Genomic DNA, 23,105 nt, shown 5'->3' with positions numbered 1-23,105 from the left:
AAGTTCTTTGTGTTCCTGCGTCTAAATCCTGTGGACAGGCAGGTGCCTTCAGGTCTCTAGTGGCCAGCCCTGTCAATCACTTCTGGAAACACTCCCCCAACCCCCGCTCGGTAACCTTTCCACGCCTCCTCCAGGCTGCCAGGAAATCCTGGAACAAAAGTTGCCCTGGAGCTGCTTGTGGTTTTAATAACTAGGGTTTGAGAGTTGAATTTTAAACGAAGGGATACTGAGTAAAGGGAAACAATATCCCAGAGCCTCACTATAATGTCCAAAGTTCCGTGACTTCGTTTTAGGACAGAGATATACACGCTTTGTTTTAAATAAGTCTTTGAGCCCTTTGGCCTTGTTCTGGGCGTCTTTGTGTGTATCTAAGTCCGGAGAACACTGTCAAATGACAAGTGACTGTCATGTGTGTAAGAGTTGAATTTAGGGCTGACGCAAGTTAACCCCGGTAGACTTCTGCCCCCCTTTCCCAGGTCTCTGCTCCAGCCTGTTGCTTTCTTCCTGGCTCCAGGTCGGTTTTTATCGCGAACTTCAGTTTGACTTCCAAACTTCTAGGCTAGTGGGAATTCACCTCCAGGTTAGTCTCCGCCTCCTGCAGGCTCCCCCTCAGGGGCAGTGCCACCGCTGTTGGGATAGCAAGCTGCTCCGCCTGCAGCTAGGGACAGAAAGAAAGTATGAAGCCCTCCTGGTTGCAATGTCGCAAAGTAACAGGCGCCGGGACGCTTGGGGCACCTCTGCCAGGATCCCCTTCAGTAAGAGGAGCTGGTGTGGCCCGAAGGGCTTTGGTGGCCGGGTTCGGGGGCAGGGGCTGCAGGGCTCTGACCACAAGCAGCGGTGGTGGCGAGTACAAGACCCACTTTGCAGCCTCTGTGGCTGACCCGGAGAGATTCTGGGGTAAAGCTGCTGAGCAGATCAGTTGGTACAAGCCCTGGACCAAAACACTAGAGAACAGATACCCGCCTTCCACTAGTTGGTGAGTGATGTCTTAGTCATTTCTAGTATCTCCTAACTTCTTGGATGCCAAAGCTGGAAGGTCTGGGATAGGAATCTAAAGTTCTAATAAGAAAGGAAATCAAAATGTACGATGCCTTCAGCTATTTCTGTTGTTTGATGGTTTCGTTCTCCTTGCTGTCCTACATTCTCCTTTGAAGTTCTCCGTTATCTAGGGTGATCCCAGTTTCACCTACGAGATTTATTTGCAGAGGCCCTGCTTGGCAGTGGGGATGTTGAGTGACCAAAACAAAGGCTTACAAAAACAAAGGCTCAGCATGCAAGGACTCTGCTGACTGTAAGAGGAGAAACTGTGTAAACAAATACAGAGTATGTAATAGACCCAGGGAATTATGGACCTGCCTATTGTGGGGAGGGAGGGCGAGAGAGCGGTGAAGTAAAAGGTAACTGAGCAAGCTCTGGAAGGATTAAACCTTATCATTTCAAAGATGAAGTGATCTCATTATCAACGTTCAAGGGGGTAGAAGACAACCGGAAGTAACTGACACTGTAATTGTGTTAGCTGGAGCAATGGGAGAAAGGAGTTGCGGTAAGAGGCTTAAATAGTGTGGCAGATAGCCCGGAGTACCATATAGGCTTTTTACATGAAATTTAAGTATTGCCCGGGGGCTGATGGAGGACAGGTGACCTTAGGAGTCATGGTAGGAAGAAAGCTTTCATCTTGACATTTCGATTATAGGTTTCAATTATAAATACTTTTGAACACTGTTTTTTTTTTTTTTTTTTTTTTTGGTTCTTTTTTTTCGGAGCTGGGGACCGAACCCAGGGCCTTGTGCTTCTCGAACACTGTTTTTATGTTCGAAGGACAAGACATTGTAGGAAAGACCTTTAGGCTATTGAGAGCGAAGCCTACAGTCTTTGGAAAACTACGCAGAGTTTCTAGGTGCCTAGCACTTTAAGGATATGGTCGCTCCCATCTGCTAGTTATTAGGAAATGATATTCTCGGTAAAATTGGAATTAGAAAAGAAAGCTACTTAGCAGATGGGGGCGATGCATTGGTTAAGATGTCCTTTGGCCCTTTAGTGGATGACTTTCTTCTCACAGCAGAGAACCTGTCAGGAAACTGGGAGCAGTCTGTTCTGTGTCTCCATCATGCCTTGCTCCCTAATGGTTTTGTTTGTGGGGGTGTTTCCGTAATGATTCTTTCAAATGTGAATATAGCCCCCCCACCCCCACCACAATTCAATTTATTATTCTAGTAGTATTTGATCCATTCACTTCTGTGTGGTGACAGTGAACCAGGCAGTGAGACTATAGCAATGGGGGAATGACCGTGTTTGCTCTCTGGAACGCGTTGACTGGTTTGTGTTCTTATTCCCTTAGTTACTGGGCTTACAGTCAAATGACTTAATCTCAGTGCTTCATTTTTCCTCTTTCTCTCTCTCAAAATCAAGTCATTAGTCAGAGGATTAGCTGATTGAAGAATTAAAGCGGAGTAACCCTGTGGATTAGACCGTAATTGTTATTAGAGGGAAAGCTATCTTTTTATTTTCCCGTTACAATCATGTAGGAATAGGAAGGTCTTCTAGGGTCTTTCAGATTGTAGCAGAGATTATCACAGTGGGTTTTCCTCAAAGCTCACTGTTTTGTGTATCTGTCATAAATCATTGTTCTTTAACAGTCTTAGGTGGCTACCTTTACCACAAAACCAATATGCAAAGATTTCAGATAAGAGGCCACTGGAGACTGGTGAGATGGCTCAGTGGGTAAAGGCTCTTGATGCCAATATTGACAGCTTATGTTCAATCCTGGGGACTCTCATGCTAGTAGGGGAGAACAGACTTCCAAAGATTTTTATTGTTCTTGTTTTTCTTTTTGGATATTTGTATCCAATGCTTTGTGCACAGGCATACACACACACACACACACACACACACACACACACACACACACACACACACAATAAATGCAGTTAACACAATTTTACAAAGAGGTCACTGGACTTACTACAACTGAAAACAGAAGATAGCCAAAGAAGTCTTGGCAACAGAAGAGATGGGAGAGGAAGAGATTGAAGTGAGTCCAGAGGCCCAGTGTGGGTCAGTGAAGGCCCAGAAATAGCAACGAAAATAAAAAAAAAATGAATGTGTGTGTCAGAAGGCGAATTAAGATGTAGGAGCTCCTTCCAAAGAACGATTTTTCTTCTTTAAACTCTAACTTTTAGTCGACATTTTCTAAACGTTGGGCAAGTAACATACTGCTTTTAACTTCTGGAAAAGGTCCTTGTGTGTAAATCGTTTCAATACATTGTAGATCACTAGCATTGTCTCACGTTGCACCTCATTTCTTCATCTTTGTACTCTTAGGGTCACGCCATCTCTTTCAAGCCATCCTAGAAGATCAAAATGAATAATAATTTTTTTTAGTCTCATTAAGTTCAGAGGTTTGATTCAGTCTTTCCGAAGCCATTTGGTTGGCATAGCTGAGTTGAGGAACTAGGCAGAAATGGGACAGCAATATTCCATTTCATTCGGTAGATGGCTTCCTTTCGAGTTACTGCTATATTGTTATATAATTCACGGATAATCCTGTTTGGTTAGTGATTGCCAGTGAGGCCAGACACAAAGGAAGGCGAATGTTCTTCACCCTCCTGTATCTTTCTGTGGCTAGAGTAGAGTCAGCATCTGTTTTTAAAGATAGTAGGCAGATAACAGCATTCTTAGGCAAGAGGAGTTCTGTTGCTGTATTTGAACAGTAAATGAAAGTGAGCATGAGTTGATGTGAAGTAACTTCGGCTACTTTCTCAAGCAGAACACAGGACTTGAGACATACATTGGCTCAGTCTCTGATTCCTGTGGCCTCAGCACAAGCCAGGTGTATTCTCTTTCAGTAAAAGCCCATCTCGTCATTTTACTAATCATGAAACTTTTCTCATAATTAACACACAGGGCACAAAGTCTCCAGTATCTTACATGCAGAGGAGTACAAATGTGGGATATTAGTTTTGAGGATGTCATGTACATTTTGCAACATAAGAGGCTTACTGAACCTCATCTCTTGCTCTGTTCTCTGAACCGTGAAGGCCAACATTAAACTGGTGGTTTAAACTTGCAAAAACAAACTGACCGAGACAACCAACAAAACAAACAAACGAAAAGACAGCTCTCCTCATAGCATGGTCATGTCTTCTTGATACTTTACTTTCTGGGTAGTAATGTCTCTATTTGAGAGACTCTCATTGGGGCATTGTAATCACAAGGGGAGCAACAGGAAATTCTGGTAATTTCTTTAATCTTGGAACACAATAGTTGGTGTTCGGGGTTCTGTTTTGTTGTTTTTTTTTTTCTTTTTTCTGAGGAAGAGATCTTCTTTTGCCTATTCTGAAATTGAAATCCACTGTCCTTCTCTGCAGTAATAGGCAATTTAGTTCTTTATCTCAGTTTGTATTTTATATTCTCAGCTATCAATTGATCCTTTTCTATAAAAGTATCATGATTCGATTTGATTTCAGCCTTATTTAAACAAAGTTCAGTGTTTAGATTCTCAGTATCTGGGGGCAGATGCAATGACTCAGTGGGTAGAGGCACCAGTCACCAACTACAGGAAACTGATGTCAGTCCCTGGAATCCATCTGTTGGGAGGACAGAGTCAACTCGGCAAAGTTGTCTTCTGGTCTCTACAGGTGCACCTTGGAGTGTTCCATACTATATAAATAAATAAATAAATAAATAAATAAATAAATAAATAAATAAATAGTTTTTCAGATGCTGAATCAGAATCAAATGTGTATTGTTATAAACTGAAATGCATTATAAGCTAAAAAAGATACATAAACTACGTATCATTATAAACTGAAAGAGACTAAATTTAGCTTACTGGAAAATTAATTTAGATTACATTCCCATAGTGGAAATAGTGTGGTTTGAAAAGAGAGCAAGGTGCTCATTTCCTGCTTGGTTTTAATTTACAATAATTTAATCCTGCTAAATCTTAAATTGGTTCAGAAGAATCTAAGGATACCAATCTTTTCCTCACTATGTCTTCACTATGAGAAAATGACAGAAGAGGTAATCAAAGGATTCAAGATGATGCACAAAGGACATCATTACAAAACTATAATGGGGAGGATCAGGTGGGACTGTCACATAGAGAGCACAGCAGATATTTTTATGCCAAGAAGGACTTAAATAAAAAAAAAAGCTAGCCTTGGAATTCTAGGTCTTTATGAAGAACTCTGAAAGTTAAGTGGACATTTTTGTGTGGCAAACAGCACAGGAAATCTGTGGAGATAAGAAGGTCTTAAGGCCCTTGGATGATAGTTAACAGTGCGCTGTGGCTTTTAGAGTTTTTTTTTTTCCCTGAGTCAGCAGTGCCTGCGTATTGAAGGCAGTTGCATGATGGCTTCAGAAAGTCGGAGTAGCAGCAAGCAAAGACATTTATAGCTTCATAAGCTCTGCGCCACAATCATGGAGAAATCTGCATATTAGCTGAGGTGACGATTTATTGATTTATTTATTGATTGATTGACTCTGTGTGTGTGTGCTTATTAGTGTATCCTTTTGCAATATGGTATAAGCACATTATGCCCTCTGACTCCTCCCTGCACTGTCTCTCATTCTTACCGCCTTTTGCTTCGTGACCCCCTGCACTGAACCAAGGCACGGGTATGAAGCTATCTATCCGAGCATAAGTAACTCCAAGGACCACGTCTGTGAAGACAATGAGTTCTTCTCTGGTAACCTTCATGCCACGACTTCCCACAGGTGGGACAGAGTCCCCTGAGCCAGTCCCTCCCTGATCTATGGTGGAATGTTTGTTTGCTGACTCAGTCTTGTACAGATGCTATGCACACAAACAAGACAGTTGTGAGTTCGCGAGTACTGTGGCCCATGTCCCACGCATAGGACAGCATTCCATTACACTCCTCCCTATCCTTGGGCTCTTACAATTCTTCCATTATGGTCCTGGAACCTTGAAGGTGCTGCTGCTGCTGGTGGTGGTGGTGGTGCCGATGGTGGCGTTGTGTGTTTCAGATTGTGATTAGAGTTTAAAGATTTGGCTATTTTATCTGAAATTAAACATTTTGCAAAGAGCTCTGTGTCTGGGTTTCTCTTATAAATGCCCCTAAACCCTAAGCCCAAGGAACAGAAAGAGAGGGAGCAGGAACAGGGGGAGGAGGAATGGCAGGGGGAGGGGAAGAGAGAAGAGGGAGATGGAGAAAGGGTCCTGCATGGTAACATTTTCTAGCCCCCCTTGGCTATTGTTCCCACCTCTACTGTCTCATGTTCTCCTCATTAACTTTGACCATGGTAAGCACATTTATTTACACTGTTGTCTAAAGTAGAGAAAATCTAGGGCAGTGCTATGCTTAAGGCTAAACAGATAAAACCATTCTAGGTCACATTTGATTTTATATTTCGGTAGTTTTTATATAGGTGTAGAGTACAGAGCTTAGGGCTATCAGAGGAGCCTTAACCTGAAGTAGGGGACCCAGTGAAGCCAGGCATAACAGGAGGAATAAAAACAGGAGCTCCAGGAACGTTAAATGAGAGATCAGCGGTCTGGAAGTGAACTTCGCAGAAGGGAACGAGTTACCATTACATGGGAAACCGAGTGCAGCCCTGATGTTTAGAAATAGATTGGGAAATGAAAGTTAATTGCCTGAAAACTATGAAGTAACTTAATCAGGAATTTTAGATATGAGTAAAAATTGAACAGAGGTGATATTTTAACTATTTAGGGAGATACTGGGAGGAAAGGGATCAAGGGGCAGGAAGGGAGGGACTGAGTGATTGACAGGGGAGGGGAAGAACAGGATGGGAGGGGGAGGGAAGGGCAACATGTAAGGATTAAGCTTTGTGAAGAAGTACAAGAAATAAAAATGGCTGTCATGAGAATGGATGAAACTTGTTCCAGAAAGTGTTAGGAAAGAGACAAGTGTCCTTTAATTTTGTGATGAATAAAGAAGGGATACATATTGTTTTTAATGGGAAAGTCTATAGTGGTCAAGAGCTCTAGGCCTGTTTTAAGAATATCGGATTGGAAGATATTTAATCTTACCCAGAAACACTTGGTGATGTTCAGTCAGGCAATGCCCACTGAGAGGACGGTGCTAAGGACGGAACAGTTTGTTGCAGAGTGTCCTGCTGGCAGGCAGAAATTTCTGTGGACTTCTTTGACAGTGACAAACCCGAGAGACAGAAAAACAGCTCACTGAGGTTCCTGTGTCAACAGAAAGTTGCTTTCTTCCTTAGCTATCTTTTCCTTTCTTCTCTCCAGCCCGCTTTTGGAGGAATGTGTGTTTCAAGGTTGAAGTGAAGAAACCAAGAAGGAGAGGAATTTTATTTTGAAACCCATTGCTTCAGAACTCACTGGTTTTGCAAGCTGGACATTTTGTGCTTTGTTTTGTTCTTTTTGGTGCTGGAAGTTCCTGGAAGAAACAGGATAGCAAAATCTAGAAGATGCGATTCACAGCTACTTGGCCAATCTTTACTTTTTTTTGTTTTCGGTTTTTATTATACCCTGCAATGATTCTAATGAGCTAGATAGCTAAACATTCCATTATGATCCTGGCAGAGAAGATAAGGAAATACTTTTTGTTGTTTTATTTTTTTAAGGAAATTGTTTTTTTCATGTACTCTCTAAGCCATGCCCTACACAAGATGAGTTTGCATGTCTTTCGGTTAATGCTTTACTGAGTGCTACAGGGTTAGGAACGCTCATGTGCTTTGCACACAGGAGGTAGAAGCCAATCTCCCCAAGAGGCCATACAGCCAGTTAGTGGAGGGCAGAGATGGTTAGTAGTAATAACTGCAGTGGTCCTGGATCAGAGCCCAGAATCTTCATCTACAAATACCTAGGCAACTGTTTCAGAAGCCGGGTGCCAAATCTTGAATCATTTAAAGGAGGATTTGGACAGAGAAATTGTTCTAAATTGAAGGAGAATAAAGAAACCTGAACTCCTTGCAATAGGTAATTCGGAGTTGGATGTAGTTTGTTTTAATTGACTTTTCTTTTTAGGACAATTGAAGAGCCCGAACAGGATTAGAAGATTATGTAGTTGTCATATGTCAGTGTGAGTTTCTTCAGTTTGGTGGTTATATTGAGGTTCTCCAGGGGAATGCCCTTGTTTGTAGCGATTAGGAGATAATTTATTCTGGAATCGTTTGGCATTGTGTCAGGAAGTTGTTGGGAAGCAAGCTCTCTTGTGCTTGCAACTTTTCTGTGAATTTGAGTTTATTGCAAAGTGAAGAGAAAGTAATATGAAACTAGACAGTTGATTTGTTCTCTCTAATGAACTTTGGCTCTTTGTCAAAACAGTTCTGACTACCACTGGGGACATTCAGTCACTTATTGTATGTTTTGAAAGTAAGGATTATGTAAAATGCTGCTCCTATTTATCAGTTTTTATTTCTCTTTCATGTTATATGTCTTTCTCATGTGCACAATCTTCTGCATTATACACAGATTGCAGAAAGATTAAGCTTAATTAGCATAAGCACTACTTCAGATGGTGTGTGTGTGTGTGTGTGTGTGTGTGTGTGTGTGTGTTAGTACTGTGTGACATCTACTTCCAGCGTTACTCAGGGAAATAATATATTCAGATGTTGTCAAAGTCATCTTCAATTCTAATTTGAAGTGAGAGTTTTGTCTAAGGATGAGCCATGTGCCACCTCTTGACAAGCTTTAAATTAAGCAGATTTATTTACAACATTGTGCCCTGTATAGGTGTGCTTAAGTTTTAAAATGAACCATCTTTAGAGATAAAAATATATTTCAAGGCACATGGTCAGCATGAAAAATCACCTGTTAGAAATAATGTCCCTCAAAATAACCTCATCAGGAGAGACCAATTTTAAAAGATGGGCCTTATTTTGTATTCTGAAGGTCAGGAGCTTGGAGCTGTGCAGTATCTAATTTTCTCAGCCTGTCACACTCCTGAACCTCCAGGACAGAACAGGGCGAACTACAGGAATGCTGCAATTACATAAGCAAGGATGGATTGCCTGGCAAATGGCACAATCAATGAACAATGGAAATTCAATCAGCTGTGACCGAGCAACTCCCAGGTGTTGGGAGAAAATCTGAACTCCTAGTGCCTCCTGCAAAGCACCTTGCTTTCCCTTTGTTCCAGCCCTCCTGTGTTCTTAGGAGTGAGAGAGAGAGAGAGAGAGAGAGAGAGAGAGAGAGAGAGAGAGAGAGAGAGAGAGAGAGAAAGGTGTGGGGGGAGGGAGGAATGGAAAATGGAAAGAGAGAGGGGGGAGGGAGGGAAGGAGGGGGAAGGGGGCGGGGATCGGGAGGTGAGGGAGAAGGGGAGGAGATATACAGTGGTTAGCCACCGGTTAGTGCTACTTGCTTCATTTATTTTTTTAAAATTCACTTTCATAAACAATTAGGAGACATTTTAATAAGATCATTTGGTGATAAGAGATCATTGCTTTCATCTGTCATGAGTCAGTGCAGGAGAATGTGTGGGAGGGCAATGGATCTTTACGATAAATACATTTGAGCACACTAAATTCTGTAAATTACAGTGGTAAGAAGAATATACCAGTGTAGAACTCAAATCCTTTATCTACACTACAGAGCAAGAGACTGTTCTTCCAAGGGTACTAATTATATTTGCTTTCTCTGGTATTATGGCTGAATGAGGTGAATAGTGGCGGATAGAAGGAACTTACTATTTTAATAATAATTTTTAAAAGAGTGCAAGAACTCTGGGCGTGAGAGAATCTAAGTTGAAGAAAAAGAAAAACAAATCAAAACAAATAAGCAAGGGAACAAAAACACAAAGACTTTCAAACACTAATCTAGAGAGGGGTAGAGTGTAATTGTATATCTTTTAGACAAGTAACCGAGCTTTACTGACTTGACACAGCAAATGAACAAACTGGATACAGAAACAGCTAAAACTGTAAGTTTTGGATAACAGTAACACCTTTTGTTGAGGTTTGGTTATTAGAATAATAACACTTCTCATATATGATCTTTTACAAATGTATGTGCTTCAGTGAGGTAACATATATATATGTATATATATGATAATATTTAAAAGGAATATTGAGAAGTGGAAAATAAAGGAATCTCAGTCTCTATTGTCAATCTAGCCTTCTACATGGACACTTGTAAAGTTAACTAGGATGGAATGATACCACTTTTCGCTGTTGAAGAGACATAAAATCTGTATTATTGATCATTTGCTAGATAACATTGTGCTAATGAATGCATAGACACTGAAAACTAAGTCAACATTTAATCTGTCACTTTGTTTTCTCTATCGTCTCTCTTTTTCGACTCTCAATTGAGTGCTTAACTAAGTTTTCTGACTCTCTTCATTTAATCAAAATGAGATGAAGGTAGGTAGTCATCAGATCCCCTCATTCTGGTGGCTAGCACAAAATAAAGGTAAGGGTTATTCGGTGCTCTACAATTTGTGGTCTAGAATCCTGGATCTATTTGCTCAACATTATCTTGTCCTAAATAATTATGAAAATGGGAAAATTGCAAATCTCAATATTTGGTGTCTTCTTCTCTCATGCGTTCTCTACCTTAGACTTCTTGGAGTGGGCAGGAAAGGTTGGGCTTCTCTGGGCAAGTGTGATTGTGGGAAAAGCTTTTGGATAATATAATATGCGGAGCAAGACTTGTCACTTGAGTATGAAGCATGTCCTTGCTACAACTTTAAGCCTTCTGGTCAACCGTACACTCAGGACTGAATGAATGTAGATTGCCTAGCAACTTTGAATAGAATGTGGTGCATTGGGGAATCCGCTCAGAACCACAGGATGGGGTAACCTGAATGGCAGACAAATATTTTTTAAGCTGAGATTCTGAAAAATCTTATTTTGATACAAGTTATTTCATTATTGTTAGTTAAGAGGAAATAATTTATAGCACAGTTGCCATTTTTAAATGTCTTAATGAATACAATATTATAATATTAAAACAGCCAACTTTTGTTTAGCTACATATGGGTAAGCACAGTACTAAGTGCTTTAACCTGTTTAATATTTATTACAACTATATTAATAATATTATTAATATTAGTAGCAATGTCACATCTATATTAATAATATTGTTCATATTCATACTAGTAATATTATTACAACTATATGATATAAAAACAGCATTTTGCCTTTTATAATGGTGTAGAAATGGAGGGACAGACAATGGAGGGTCTGACAATGTTCAACACTCCCAAGTAGATGAAAAGTCTAGATTTGAATCTATCCTGTTTTTGTTCTACATACATATATTGCTTCTATAACAATTTTAATTAAATTTAGCATGTCTTTCTTCTTGTGTCTGTTCTCCTCTTAAATATACAATACTGAGTTATTTATGTATATAAAGACAAGTAGTATAGGAAAGATAAAAACAATCTGGATTTGTATCTCAGAAATACTTGATAAATATATTAGTTGTGCAACAATATATGCACTCTGATAAAACAGACTGTATTTTACTGTGCACAGCATACCTAATGGTAGGGAGGGAGCTTTAAATCAGCTTAAAATCAGCTGACAATTACTGTTTCCAGAGAAAGAGAGAGCAGTATTAATCTTCATCCTAAGAATTCCCTATTAGTTTCTGGCTTAAGGAAAATCTATAATGACCACATTATTCATCATGTGCAGTATGCTCCAATGTTACGTTTTATGAGAAGATGGTGATAAATAGCTTAATTAATTCATCTAAGTATAAATATTTGAAATTTTGTCTTCTAAGCACTCATTAAAATGTTAGGACGTGTAGTATGTTTGTAGTTATGAAAGTCATTGGTTTGATTTACCTTCAAATACATTTATATGAAGTAGTCCTCGCCACCCCCATCCCATAACTTTGTCCTGATCCATGTTTTCTTCTGCATTTACCAGAGGCAGGATTCAAGCTAGACAGACTTTGACAAAGGCATGCTTAGTAGAGTACAGTGATGTATGTCTTAGGAGTCTTTACAATCAGTTTTTTTAGCTTTGAGAATTATCTGTCCATCTATTTATCTATCTATACATCCATGTATCTTTCTATCTGTCTGTCTGTCTGCCTGCCTGACTGTATATCTATGTATCTGTATATCTGTGTATCTATGTATCTGTATGTCTGTTATATCTACCTTCTATCTATCTATCTATCTATCTATCTATCTATCTATCTATCTATCTATCATCTATTTCTATGTATCTTTATCTTTCTATTTATCTATCTATGTCTCATCTTTCTCTCGGAACTAGTTGTAGCCTCTATCACTTTTCTATGTTATTCATCCAAAATTGTGGCCGTTTGGGGGAAATGAATAATCTGAAAAAGGTGAGATGCTTCATTTCAATATGTTCAAGATGAGACGTGGGTTACTGGAGTCCATAATTTATTGAACAGGAAATGCATATGCAATCATTCTCTATTTTGTGACTGAGTCATGCCTTTCTTCTGTGTGGATGTGCTACCTCTCAATCACGGCAATCATCTCACCATAATTACAACAACAAATAATAGCAAAAGTAGCAATTATCGAGCTCATGTTTGGATCAGGCTCCTTGCAAAGCCCATCCCTTTGTTTCCTTAGAGCTGACTCACACGTTCTCTTCATTTTATTTCCTTCTAGTGTGACTAATGGTTTTTAACCTAAAATCCTCAGCAATTATTTCCTAAAAAAACACACTAATCTTGTTATCCTTTGTACTAGTTAGGCAAAAAAAAAAGGTTATTGTATTCATCTTTATTTAATAGTAGACATCTGCTATATATATGCTCATGCCTTTTGGTGTTCTCATACCAGTAATTTTAAAAATCAATATGTGTGTGTGTGTGTGTGTGTGTGTGTGTGTGTGTGTGTGTGTATACCTGTATGTGTGTGTGGGGCGGGGAGGGAGAGAGTTAAACACGCATATTTAAATTGATGTTGCAGATTGTTCAGGATACATCAGTTGATAAGATTTTAAGATGTCTTATATGCACACTTACCTTCTTGGTCATTTCAGACCTCTGAGTTCCAACATAACTTACATGCTGATAGTATTTGAATCTTTCATTCAACTAGATTTTTCAAATGGCCTATATCCCCTCTCTAAAGGCATCTATGTACGAAAGTTCTTCATGGGTTTCAGCTTTATTCTGAGTCAATCGGCTCACTTTTTACTCATTACCTAGCTGAGTTTTAAGGTAGAGAGTATTTTACAATCAACCAGTATTTATGGTCATCAAGATGAGCCTACTACCTAAGGAAATTTATGTTACGTAGAATAAGAAATGAATATTCAGTAAGAAAGAAGGCTGGGACACAGTGGTTCTCTACCTGTGGGTCACACCCCGCCCTTGGGGTTTGTATACCAGCTATCCGGAATATCAGATATTTACATTATGATTCAAAACAGGAGCAGAATTATAGTCATGAAGGAGCAACAAAATTATTTTGTGGTTGAGGGTCACTACAACACGAGGGTTATTATATTAAAGGGTCACAGCATTAGGAAGGTTGAGAACCACTGCTATAGTGTAATTGAGTAGAAGGATTTCTTTATTTTTTGAGTAGAAGGATTTAAGAGTTCTGAGCTCAGTTGATACTATGTTCTAATGTAGAAATTCTAATGTAGAAAAAATACTAAATGATTGAAAATTATCTAATGGCTCACACATTTAACCTTTGTACTCCAGAGGTTGAGGCAGGAGGAGACCCATAAGTTTAAGACCATCCTGGGTTAGAGTATGAGGCACTGTCTCAAAAACCAAACACCAAAAATGAAAAGGAATTAAAAATATTATTTTTATATTTTTTAGAACATATACTAAATTTGAAATTTACAGTTTGAAATTACTGTATATTGTGAATTGTCTTATAGTTAGAAAAATAAACCCTACTTTCATATATAAAAGGTTGATTTTTAAAAAGCTATCAAGTTTTTTATTTATTTTTGTATGTTTTAAAATTCTGCACTCTAACATCTCCATGTGTCTATGGTACACATTTCATTATCTTGATTATATGTCTACTATATTATAAGTAATAAGCCTATAATTATAGATTAGATTTAAAAAACTGTAATTATAGACTTATTATGTATAATGTGATAAGTATTTCTTTAACCGAGTTTTCATTGTTTACAAAAAGCTTAGTTTACGTTTTATAATTAATGAAAATAATAAGAAATATTATATTTTCTTATTAAATACCTAATTATTCCAAGGGCCATACTTTCTGGAAATAATATTATTTTTCAGTGACATTCTTTTCAACTAGTGCTTCTGATCCTTTAGTAAAGTTCCTCATGTTGTGGTGGCACCAAGCCTAAATTATTTTCGTTGCTACCTCATAACTGTAATTTTGCTACTTTTATTAATCTTAACGTAAATATCTGTGGTTTTTGATGTTCTTAGCCAACTCATATCTAAGAGTTATTCACTCCCAAAGGGGCCATGAGCCACAGGATGAGAAACTGTCTTATATAAAAGTTGAATTTCCTATGCCTGTGTCTATTTACGTGTGTGCTTGTGCAAACAAGTATGTGTTGTTTTGAGTGTGTATTAAAGGGGCTATAGGATTCAAGGCATATACTATAAAGTCAACAATATATCTTATAGTTGTTTAATTTTTCAATATCAGACAATGTTAAAAAAATAATTGAGGTCATTTACTTAACTGGCCAATGTTCCTAGCCTATAGATAGCAGGCCTAGGCTGCAAACTCGGGCTTGTTAGATTGTAAGGTGTATCAGGTTCACTTCGTGTCAGACTTGACCTGGGGTAATCCTAATTTATTTCTTTTTAATTTATTGTAGATAAAACATCATGACTTTAAAGACAGATCAAGTGCACACTTATCTGCACACATTCACACATTCGTATTTATATCTGTGTAATATTTATGGGCCTGACACATTCACGAGAGCATTGTTCTTGGCTCTGTAATTTACTTCTTCCTTTCCTCCTTCGTTCGTTCTCTTCCTTTCTTAGATTAGTCACTGATTAAATATTTATCAAGCACTTTTATGAGCCAGATAGTATCCCAGGTGCTAGATTAAAGTCCAAATAAAATATAAACTTGAAAAACTATCTAATACATTACAGAAAAAGTATTTTGTTTGTAAAAAGGCAGCTTAACAGATGAGCTATTTAATGAGGTAAGAGTATTATAGGTGATAGGGACTATCTAGTTATTAACTTGTGAAATTATGGCTAATGAAGTCCGTTTAGTTTTATAACTAACTCTTGTCCGAATTGCCTCTGACTGTTGAAGTGTGAATAGAATAGACAGGTTCCATTCTAGCAAACAGTGGCATTTTCCCGTCTAATGGGTCCTTCAGTAGATAAAAGAACCAAGTCACTTCCATTTTATCCTTCGGGGAGTCTCTCCCTTTGAGGTAGATGTGGTGAGAAGTGGAAAGGTGAGAAAAGATAGGTAGCAAAAGAGAGAATAAAGGGAAAGAATGCCCTTGATTAGCACCAGCTGGATAATGACCTCTTGGAGAATTAAGTGGATTGCACTGTATTCAAGCTTCAAATCATTGACCTGTTAATGGAAAGTGTTTCATTTATGACCGTGGCCTGTGGAGCAGAGATGTAGCAAAGAGACCTCTCTGGCATTATTCTCTGACGATTTGAGGATGAAATTAGAAAAAAAAAAGAAATAAAGAAAAAGAGGCCAGGAAGCTGGGATACATTTTCTATTTGGCTTAGTAATTTAAATTATAACCAGTAACTCATCCAGTTTTCTTTGTAACTTTGTTTGCTTTGTTTCTGTCTATGTGGAAGGCCATTTCCTTGAGAAGTGGAGGTTGAATGGAAATATCATGGGATTTAATTAAAAGAGGAGAGGTTTTATAACCGTAATCTCTTAGGTTTTATTGCTTAAGTTTGTCATAATTTATATTGACATTGCTTTACTCAGAAATAGTCCTGGCTAACATTTATTTCCTTGCCTTTTATCCAACCACAATTTTATTATTATTTAAAAAAATTTAGCAGACAATCACAAGAAATATGAAAATGGTGGCACAAGACACTATGTTTTAATATAAAAATATAATTGCTTTATTAACTATCATCTATCAATCAATTTATCTATCATCTATATTTTATCTATATACTATGTGTATGCTGTGTGTATTGTGTGTGCGTGTTTATTATAATTCTATTCAGTCTTTTTGTTTGCCTTTTAAGATTTTATCTCGAAGTAGCTGTAGATTCACAAGAAATCTCAAAAACTATACAGATAGGATGATTTCACCACCACCCAACTTCTTTCACTGGTAACTTTTTAATAACTATAGTACACCATTAAAGCCCAAAGAGATTTTGGGGTGAAACCACTCAGTTTTACACATTTTCTGTAGATTCACCCCTTGTTCCATGAATTCACATTTTTACATACATGTGTAATGCTTGTCTTAAGATGTAGATTTTATGTATGATCATAGTATGTTTGCTTCTCTTCTCGTTGGTCCCAGAGTTATTGTAATTATGTAGTTCTTGTTATCTGACAGTTATCTTTTACACTTCTAATTAATATTTCTACACCATGACTCAAGGAAGTTTCTATTCCATGGGTTTTAATATAGTTGCATGTCATTAAAAGCCTTTATTTTTCTTCCTTCCTTTTTTTTTTCTGCTATGTTCCTTTGGCAGAAAGAAAAATAGGATTAGGTTTTTCCATAGGTCCATGTCCAATCTAATCTTCCATCCATTACCTCTAGGTCTTAATCTTTCTGCCTCCTTTTGTGCATAGCCTCTTGAGCCCCCAAAGGAAGAGACTGATGAATATATCCCATTGAGGATTGAGTCCTGCAAAGTCACTTTCTGCACATTACCAAATTATGGGCACCTGTGTTAATTCCCATGTGCAGAAGTAACCTCTGATGCGAGTTGAGTACAGCACTGATCGATGGACATAGCACTGCGTCATTAAGAGTCTTTCATGCTGTTTTGCTATGTTTCTTTGGCAGAATAATAGTATTATGTTTTCCCCTAAAGCAAGACCCATCTAATCTCAGGTTCTTGAGCACTGCCAAGGATGGATTCCATCTCACGCATTGGCTGTTCCCTCCAATGTAAACAATAACAACAACAACAAAACAAACAAAAAAACCCAAGGAGGGGATCAGTTGGTTATCCTATAACCTTTGTGCAGCTATTGCAACAGTATGTCTTGTAGGCAAGTTACTGTTATAAATACGAATAAAAATAGGGTTTGTAGCTAGAAATATTTATGATTATCTTTCTGCTTCTGGTCGTTTGCAGAATGCCTTCTAGCACCATGAATGCTGCTCACTAGCCGTGAAAAATCATTTAGGTATCAGCTCAATTTCTCTGTGTTTTATGGTTAAGTAAGTGTTATCTTCCACAATAGGGCCCTACCCTCAGGTTGTTGAGAGAGATCAATAGCTTTGTCAGTGACCTGTGATATATAGGGGTTCCTATGATCAAGGACCCAACAAGCTGCTGACAGTGAAGGTTTTACTTTGTGGTTTAAGATGGCTAGTTATGTGTAAATTTCAGGGAAATTTTTAAGTAGGAAGTTTCCACATGGTTTTTCAAGTGGCCTTTAGTTCATCACCCCTCCCTCCACATTCCCTCCTTTACCATTCCCGCCCACACTCATTCTTACTAACTCCTCCTATTCTAGTTTTCCTTTATCTTTCCACAGTGCTATTTTATTTTACCTTCCTTCAGGAATCCTCTTCTATCCCCTTACACCTTACCTAACCTCTGTGGTTATTCACATTGTGCCATACTACCCAAAGCTTAAAATCTAGCATCCACATGTCTGAGAAAATATGCGCTATTTCTTTTGAAAGGACTCCCGGTCATCTCACTCAGCATCAGCATGAGTATTTTTTTTTCTAGCTCTATCCATTTATCTGCAAGTTTTATTTTCCTTTACACCCAGTGTTCCATTATATGAATGTGCCACGTGTTCATTATAGATTTATCAGCTTAGGAACATCTAAGCTGCTTTGAATTTCAGGCTATCATAAATAAAGCAGCAACAAATAAAGGTGAACAAGGGTCTTCATAGTAGGATGTAGGATCAGTTGTGATTATGTCGAAAAGTGGTATAGGTGGGTCTTGGGGTAAATCAATTCCCAGATTCCTGTGAGATCTCCATATTGATTTCTATAGTGGTCATACCAGTTGCCCTTCTGCAGCAATGAATAAATGTTCACCTTCCCTACATTCTTTCTTGCATGGGTTGTCATCTGTTTTATTCATCATGGCCATTTTGAATGGGATAAGATTAAATCTCTAAGTAGTTTTCATTTTCATTTCCCTCATGGTTAAGGATGGAGAACATTTCTTTCCATGTTTCTCAACCATTTGTGTTTCATGGTCTTAGACCTCCTTGCTTAGTTCTCTACCCCTTTTTAAAGTTGGGTTGTTTGTTTTCTTGGCGTTTAGATACTAATTCTCTATCAGATGTCTAACTGGTAAAGACCTTTCCCATTCTGTAGCCTGTGACTGGTCTGGATGATATGTCCTTTGGCATAAAGAAGCTTTTCAGTTTCATGAGGTCCCATTTATTAATTGTTAATCTAGTGACTCTTCTATTTTGGTTCTGTTTATAAAGTGTTTTGTTGTGCCAATGAGTTAAAGACTATCTCCCCACTTCTTCTATCAGGATTCAGGGTATTTGATTTTATTTTTAGGCCCTAGATCCATTTGGAATTGTGTCTTGTACACAGCAATAGGCATAGGTTTGTTTTCATTCATCTACATGCAGCCATTCAGATTGACCAACACCATTTGTTGAAGATGCTGTTTTTTTCCTCCAGTGCACACTTTTGCCTTCTTTAAAAAAAAAAGTCAAGTGTCTGTAGGTATGTGGAAATATATCTTGTTCTTAAGTTTGATACCATTAATCAACATGTCTTTTTTAAAAATGCAAATACCATATTGTTTATATTACTATAGCTCTGTAACATAATTTGAGATCAGCAATGGGGATGCCTCAAGCGGTTCTTCTATTGTTAAGGAGGGCATACAGACAGGTTTTGTATGTCAACATGATACAAGCTACAGTCATCAGAGTGGAAGGCGACTAGGTTGAGGAAATTCCTTCATAAGATTTAGCTGTAAGGCATATTCTCAATTAGTGATCAACGGGGGAGGGTCCAGCTTACTTTGGATGGTGCGATCCCTGAGTTAATGGTCCTAGGTTTCATAAGAAGACAGGTCGAGCAAGCAATGAGGAGCAAGCTAGGAAGCAGCATCCCTTCCTGTACTCTCCATCATCGCCAGCCTCCAGGTTCCTGCTCTGAGTTCCTTCCGTGATGAACAGCAATCTGGAAGTTTAAGCTGAATAAATATTACCTTCCCCGACTTGCTTTTATGTCATAGTGTTTCATGGAAGCAATAAGAAACCATAGCTAAGACAATAGAAACTCTGACTAACACAGATGGTTTTAGTTACTCTAATATTGTGTGTGTGTGTGTGTGTGTGTGTGTGTGTGTGTGTGTGTGTGTGTATCTGTTTCCATGGGAAGTTGAAAATTTTTTTTAAATTTATGTGAAAATTTGCGTAAGAATATTAGTGGAGATTGCATTGAATCTCCCTTTTCTGGTGTTCTTCAATTTCTTTCCTCGATGCCTTCATTTTTCGTTATACAATTTTCTTTTGGCTTGGTTACAATTATTCGGAGACTTTTTTTTCCGTCTCAGTACATTTGTCATCTGTACATAGGAAGGCTACTGAGTTTTGTGTGTTAATTTTGTATTCTGTTACTTTGCTAAAACGTGTTTCCTGGCTGTAGATATTTCTGGGTGCAGTTTTTCATTTCCCGTTTAGTTTCTTTTCATGTCCTCTGGTCTTTTATCACTTTACTCTCCGGAATAGATTTTTTCTGTTCTTGCTTTCTTTTTCTTTACTTCATTGTGACAAATTCATAGGTGATAACTGACTCAAAGGTAATTGTAAGTTGTCAATTCTTACTAAATTGTTCTCCAAAAATTACTTTCAAGGTAAGTTCTCACTGTCTTTTACAGAGTATTTAACTTTTACAAAAGCAAGAAACTCTGAAAGAATAGCTATTACTTGACTTTGGAAATCTAAGCACTGTCATGTTTATCTGACTCTTTTTTACCGCACATAATGAAACAATATGGCAGCAAAGATCCTTGTGTACCTTTTCAAGTTTCACCATCTTTTTGGAACAACCACAGAATATTATGTAAGGCTCAAGGGAAAAAATGTCTGGGCATTTGAAATTAAGATTGGATCACAATCTTCCTGTTTAATAACAGCTTGCACTCAATGTCTCTCTGGACTCCTCTAAATAGTGAGGAGGATGACTTAAAGAATAGGGACTTTGTCTGGGAGCCCTGAGTGTAGAAGGTAGCTTCATCACAATATTGCAGTGTTCCCATAATTATCCTGAACAGAATGATGATATTTATATACTTGTGGCCTCCCTTTGGATATCACACTCTAGGAACAATGCATCATCAAATCAGAATTTCTCTGTGAATCTTATCTTGGGAGAAGGACAAATCTGAAAACTGGGTCTAGTTAGCATGTAAGTCTTTTCTCCGAAAGAGATTTCGCATACTTTTGAGCATCTGTGAGATCAACTTTAAAAGAGATTAGAGCTGAATCAATGGTGGATCAACCATGAAAAAGACTACACCTCAACTCAGACTGTTCTGTATTTAAAATGCAACCTTATATCATGACCCCAAATCATGGATTTGTGGGAAGTAATCCCTGGATCTCTCTGTTTCTTTTCCCAGTGTGGACATATGGAGAAACTCTTTTGTTTCCACTCATTTCTGTTACGTCTCCGCTATTGGCTTTCATTTCCAGGGCTCTCACTGACTCTAACAGCTCCATTCACATAACTTTCGACAGCAAGCAATACTAGGAGACAGCACGTTACTCAGTAGGACATTTATTTTCTTCTCTGTATATCTGCCCTGCTCTTCACTCCTAGCTCTTAAGAATGTCATAGTAGGGGCTGGGGATTTAGCTCAGTGGTAGAGCGCTTACCTAGGAAGCGCAAGGCCCTGGGTTCGGTCCCCAGCTCCGAAAAAAAGAACCAAAAAAAAAAAAAAAGAATGTCATAGTAACAAGTAAACGAGTTGGGTTCCTACCTGATGCCACCGTGATTGTTTTTCTCCTCTTCTAGTTCCCCATTCTCTCCTTCATCCTTCATTCCTTCATGATTCTTGCTATCAATTGGATTAAATGCTGGCAGGCATCTTCTTCCTCTCCCAACAAACACACATCGGTATCGATGAACATGTGTCGCCACAGACCCCTTTTCACTCCTTGGGATTATTCTGCAATTTCTTGTAGGGTGCCAGCTTGGAATCTCTGTGGCATCATAAGTTGTAGTTTTCTCTTAAAAATTAGCATGTTCAATTTTGCAATCTGCCCCTCCATGACCTCATGACTTTTTATTTTCTGAGTCAATATGGGGAGGACCCTGTTCCTAATTTATTATACACATTATCACGGGAAGACTGGCTGCAGGGAGAGGTTTGCTTGCCCTTACTTTACTATGTACACTTGGTTTATGACATATGGCTTATTTTAATAAACACATAATTTAGAATTTAATTATATTTGCTCTTACTATTTATTTTTGACTCTTAATATCAAGTTACCTATAACGTCTCTCTTCCACATTGAAGCAAATCTTCTTTCTCTTCACTTGAATTCTCTGTTGTTCCTGCATTGACTTGTAGAATGCAAAAGAACCAGGATCAACTGTGTCTTCACCTTTGTCTTCTCTGAGTTTACGGTCAGGCATGACTCACCACCTGAGAATCTTGAAGATCATCCATTCATGCCTTTTCTCCTTACTGCCAGTGGATTCGGGTCAGATCACAGGTATTGATTTCCGGAAAGCCTTTCTTTCTATTCTTTTCGCCTTGGGATGCATTTCCTGCCATTGCCAATTCATTCACCTTCCATCGGATATGGTCTGGCTGGGGTGTGGGTGTATGTGATGTCCTTTCATCCCAAAGCGGTGTGGTCCATGCTCGGAACTTAGGTGATAGGCTCTGAGAATACAATGGAAAAGGATTTGGAGGAATACAGACCATCCCCCTACTTGCACTGAGTTTCTTTGTCAAACTAATTGTCCTTCAAAGAGAAGCTCTTTCCAAACAATTCCACAAAAAGAAAAAAAAAAAACCAATATCCCTAGTGGTTAGATTAACATAAGGCTGTTACTCGGCAGCAAGTAAGCAATTACCCAATTTGGAGGGTTTCCTGGAACAGCCAGTTGCTTCTGCCCAAAGCCAAGTGCCTGCAATTTAGATAGGATGTCACTGTGTGAATACAGCAACATGATGCTCTCTCAGAAGGGCTTAATGCATTCTCTGTTCATGTGTAATAGTAGTCTTTAGAGCTGTGTCGTTGTTTCTGTTGAACAGGAAACTTTAACTCAGGGCACTCTCTTCTTATTGGTGTTAATGTGTCGGAAGAGTACTATTGACTTCTGCTCATTCACGCTTGCAGAGTTTCCTTAAAAATAAGTGTTGAGCATTTGCCCTGTGCCAGGAGCGGGTTATCACAGGCCTCTGGCTGTCGGAAGTTGGTAATCTAGCAGGCCACAAAGGTTAAATAAGCACCCAGTACTAAAGTACTTGACCTTCCCAAGCAGAACCTGATCTTTGTCCTATTTAAATTCTCATATCATTCAGCTTGGCCACTAAAAACATCCATCGCATTAATTCTCAGTTTCTCTCTCCTTAGAATTAAGCTTTCCATTTCTTTTGCTGGAAACCAGGTAACAGACTTGTACACTCTGAAGAGAAGCCAGCCCAGCCCAGTTTCTTAAGCATCCTTAATATCAGAGCCTCAGTGTCTCCTCCAGTTCCTATCCTATACCATCCCATCCACATTCATGGGTCAGAAAACTCAGTCCTTCCTCTATCTAGAGTCATCTCCCAAAGGTCATCAATACTTTTTTGTTGTTTAATTCAGGGATTGATTCCCAGCTGGATCTCTTTTCCTATCCAGGCAGTGGCTACTTGAAATTTTCTATAACTTGAAATTTTCTGTAGGCCTAGTTTCATAATTAATTATTATGAAAAAGGGAATTTTAATGTCACTCCTCTGCTGTGATTATTGTGTTGAGTACTTGATAAATAGCTATGGTGCCTGAGAACTCCTGTCTCCGTAGGGTAACTTGTAGGGTACCTGGGCCTTTAGTGA

At 38.5% G+C, this 23,105-nt stretch overlaps 1 protein-coding gene across 5 annotated transcripts in view; it reads left to right on the top strand.

The window, feature by feature from the left end:
• Positions 1–588: 588 nt before the first annotated feature.
• Acss3 (acyl-CoA synthetase short-chain family member 3) overlaps positions 589–23,105 on the top strand; it is a 208,983-nt gene continuing 186,466 nt past the window's right edge. For 2 of the 5 annotated variants that reach the window (NM_001414941.1, NM_001108091.2), the window contains exon 1: positions 612–976. In NM_001414941.1, coding sequence (NP_001401870.1) covers positions 678–976 — 299 coding nt within the window. In that variant the 5' untranslated portion in view covers positions 612–677. Of the gene's footprint in view, positions 977–1,057; positions 1,544–1,727; positions 7,928–23,105 lie in introns of those variants that run through there. The other 3 variants (XM_039079108.2, XM_039079107.2, XM_006241303.5) reach the window with 3 other exon arrangements.

Source organism: Rattus norvegicus, chromosome 7 (genome assembly GCF_036323735.1).
Source record: "Rattus norvegicus strain BN/NHsdMcwi chromosome 7, GRCr8, whole genome shotgun sequence".
In the NCBI taxonomy this organism is placed as follows: domain Eukaryota; kingdom Metazoa; phylum Chordata; class Mammalia; order Rodentia; family Muridae; genus Rattus; species Rattus norvegicus.
Note: the sequence above shows the minus strand (reverse complement) of the source record. Positions and strands in the feature narration are given on the sequence as shown.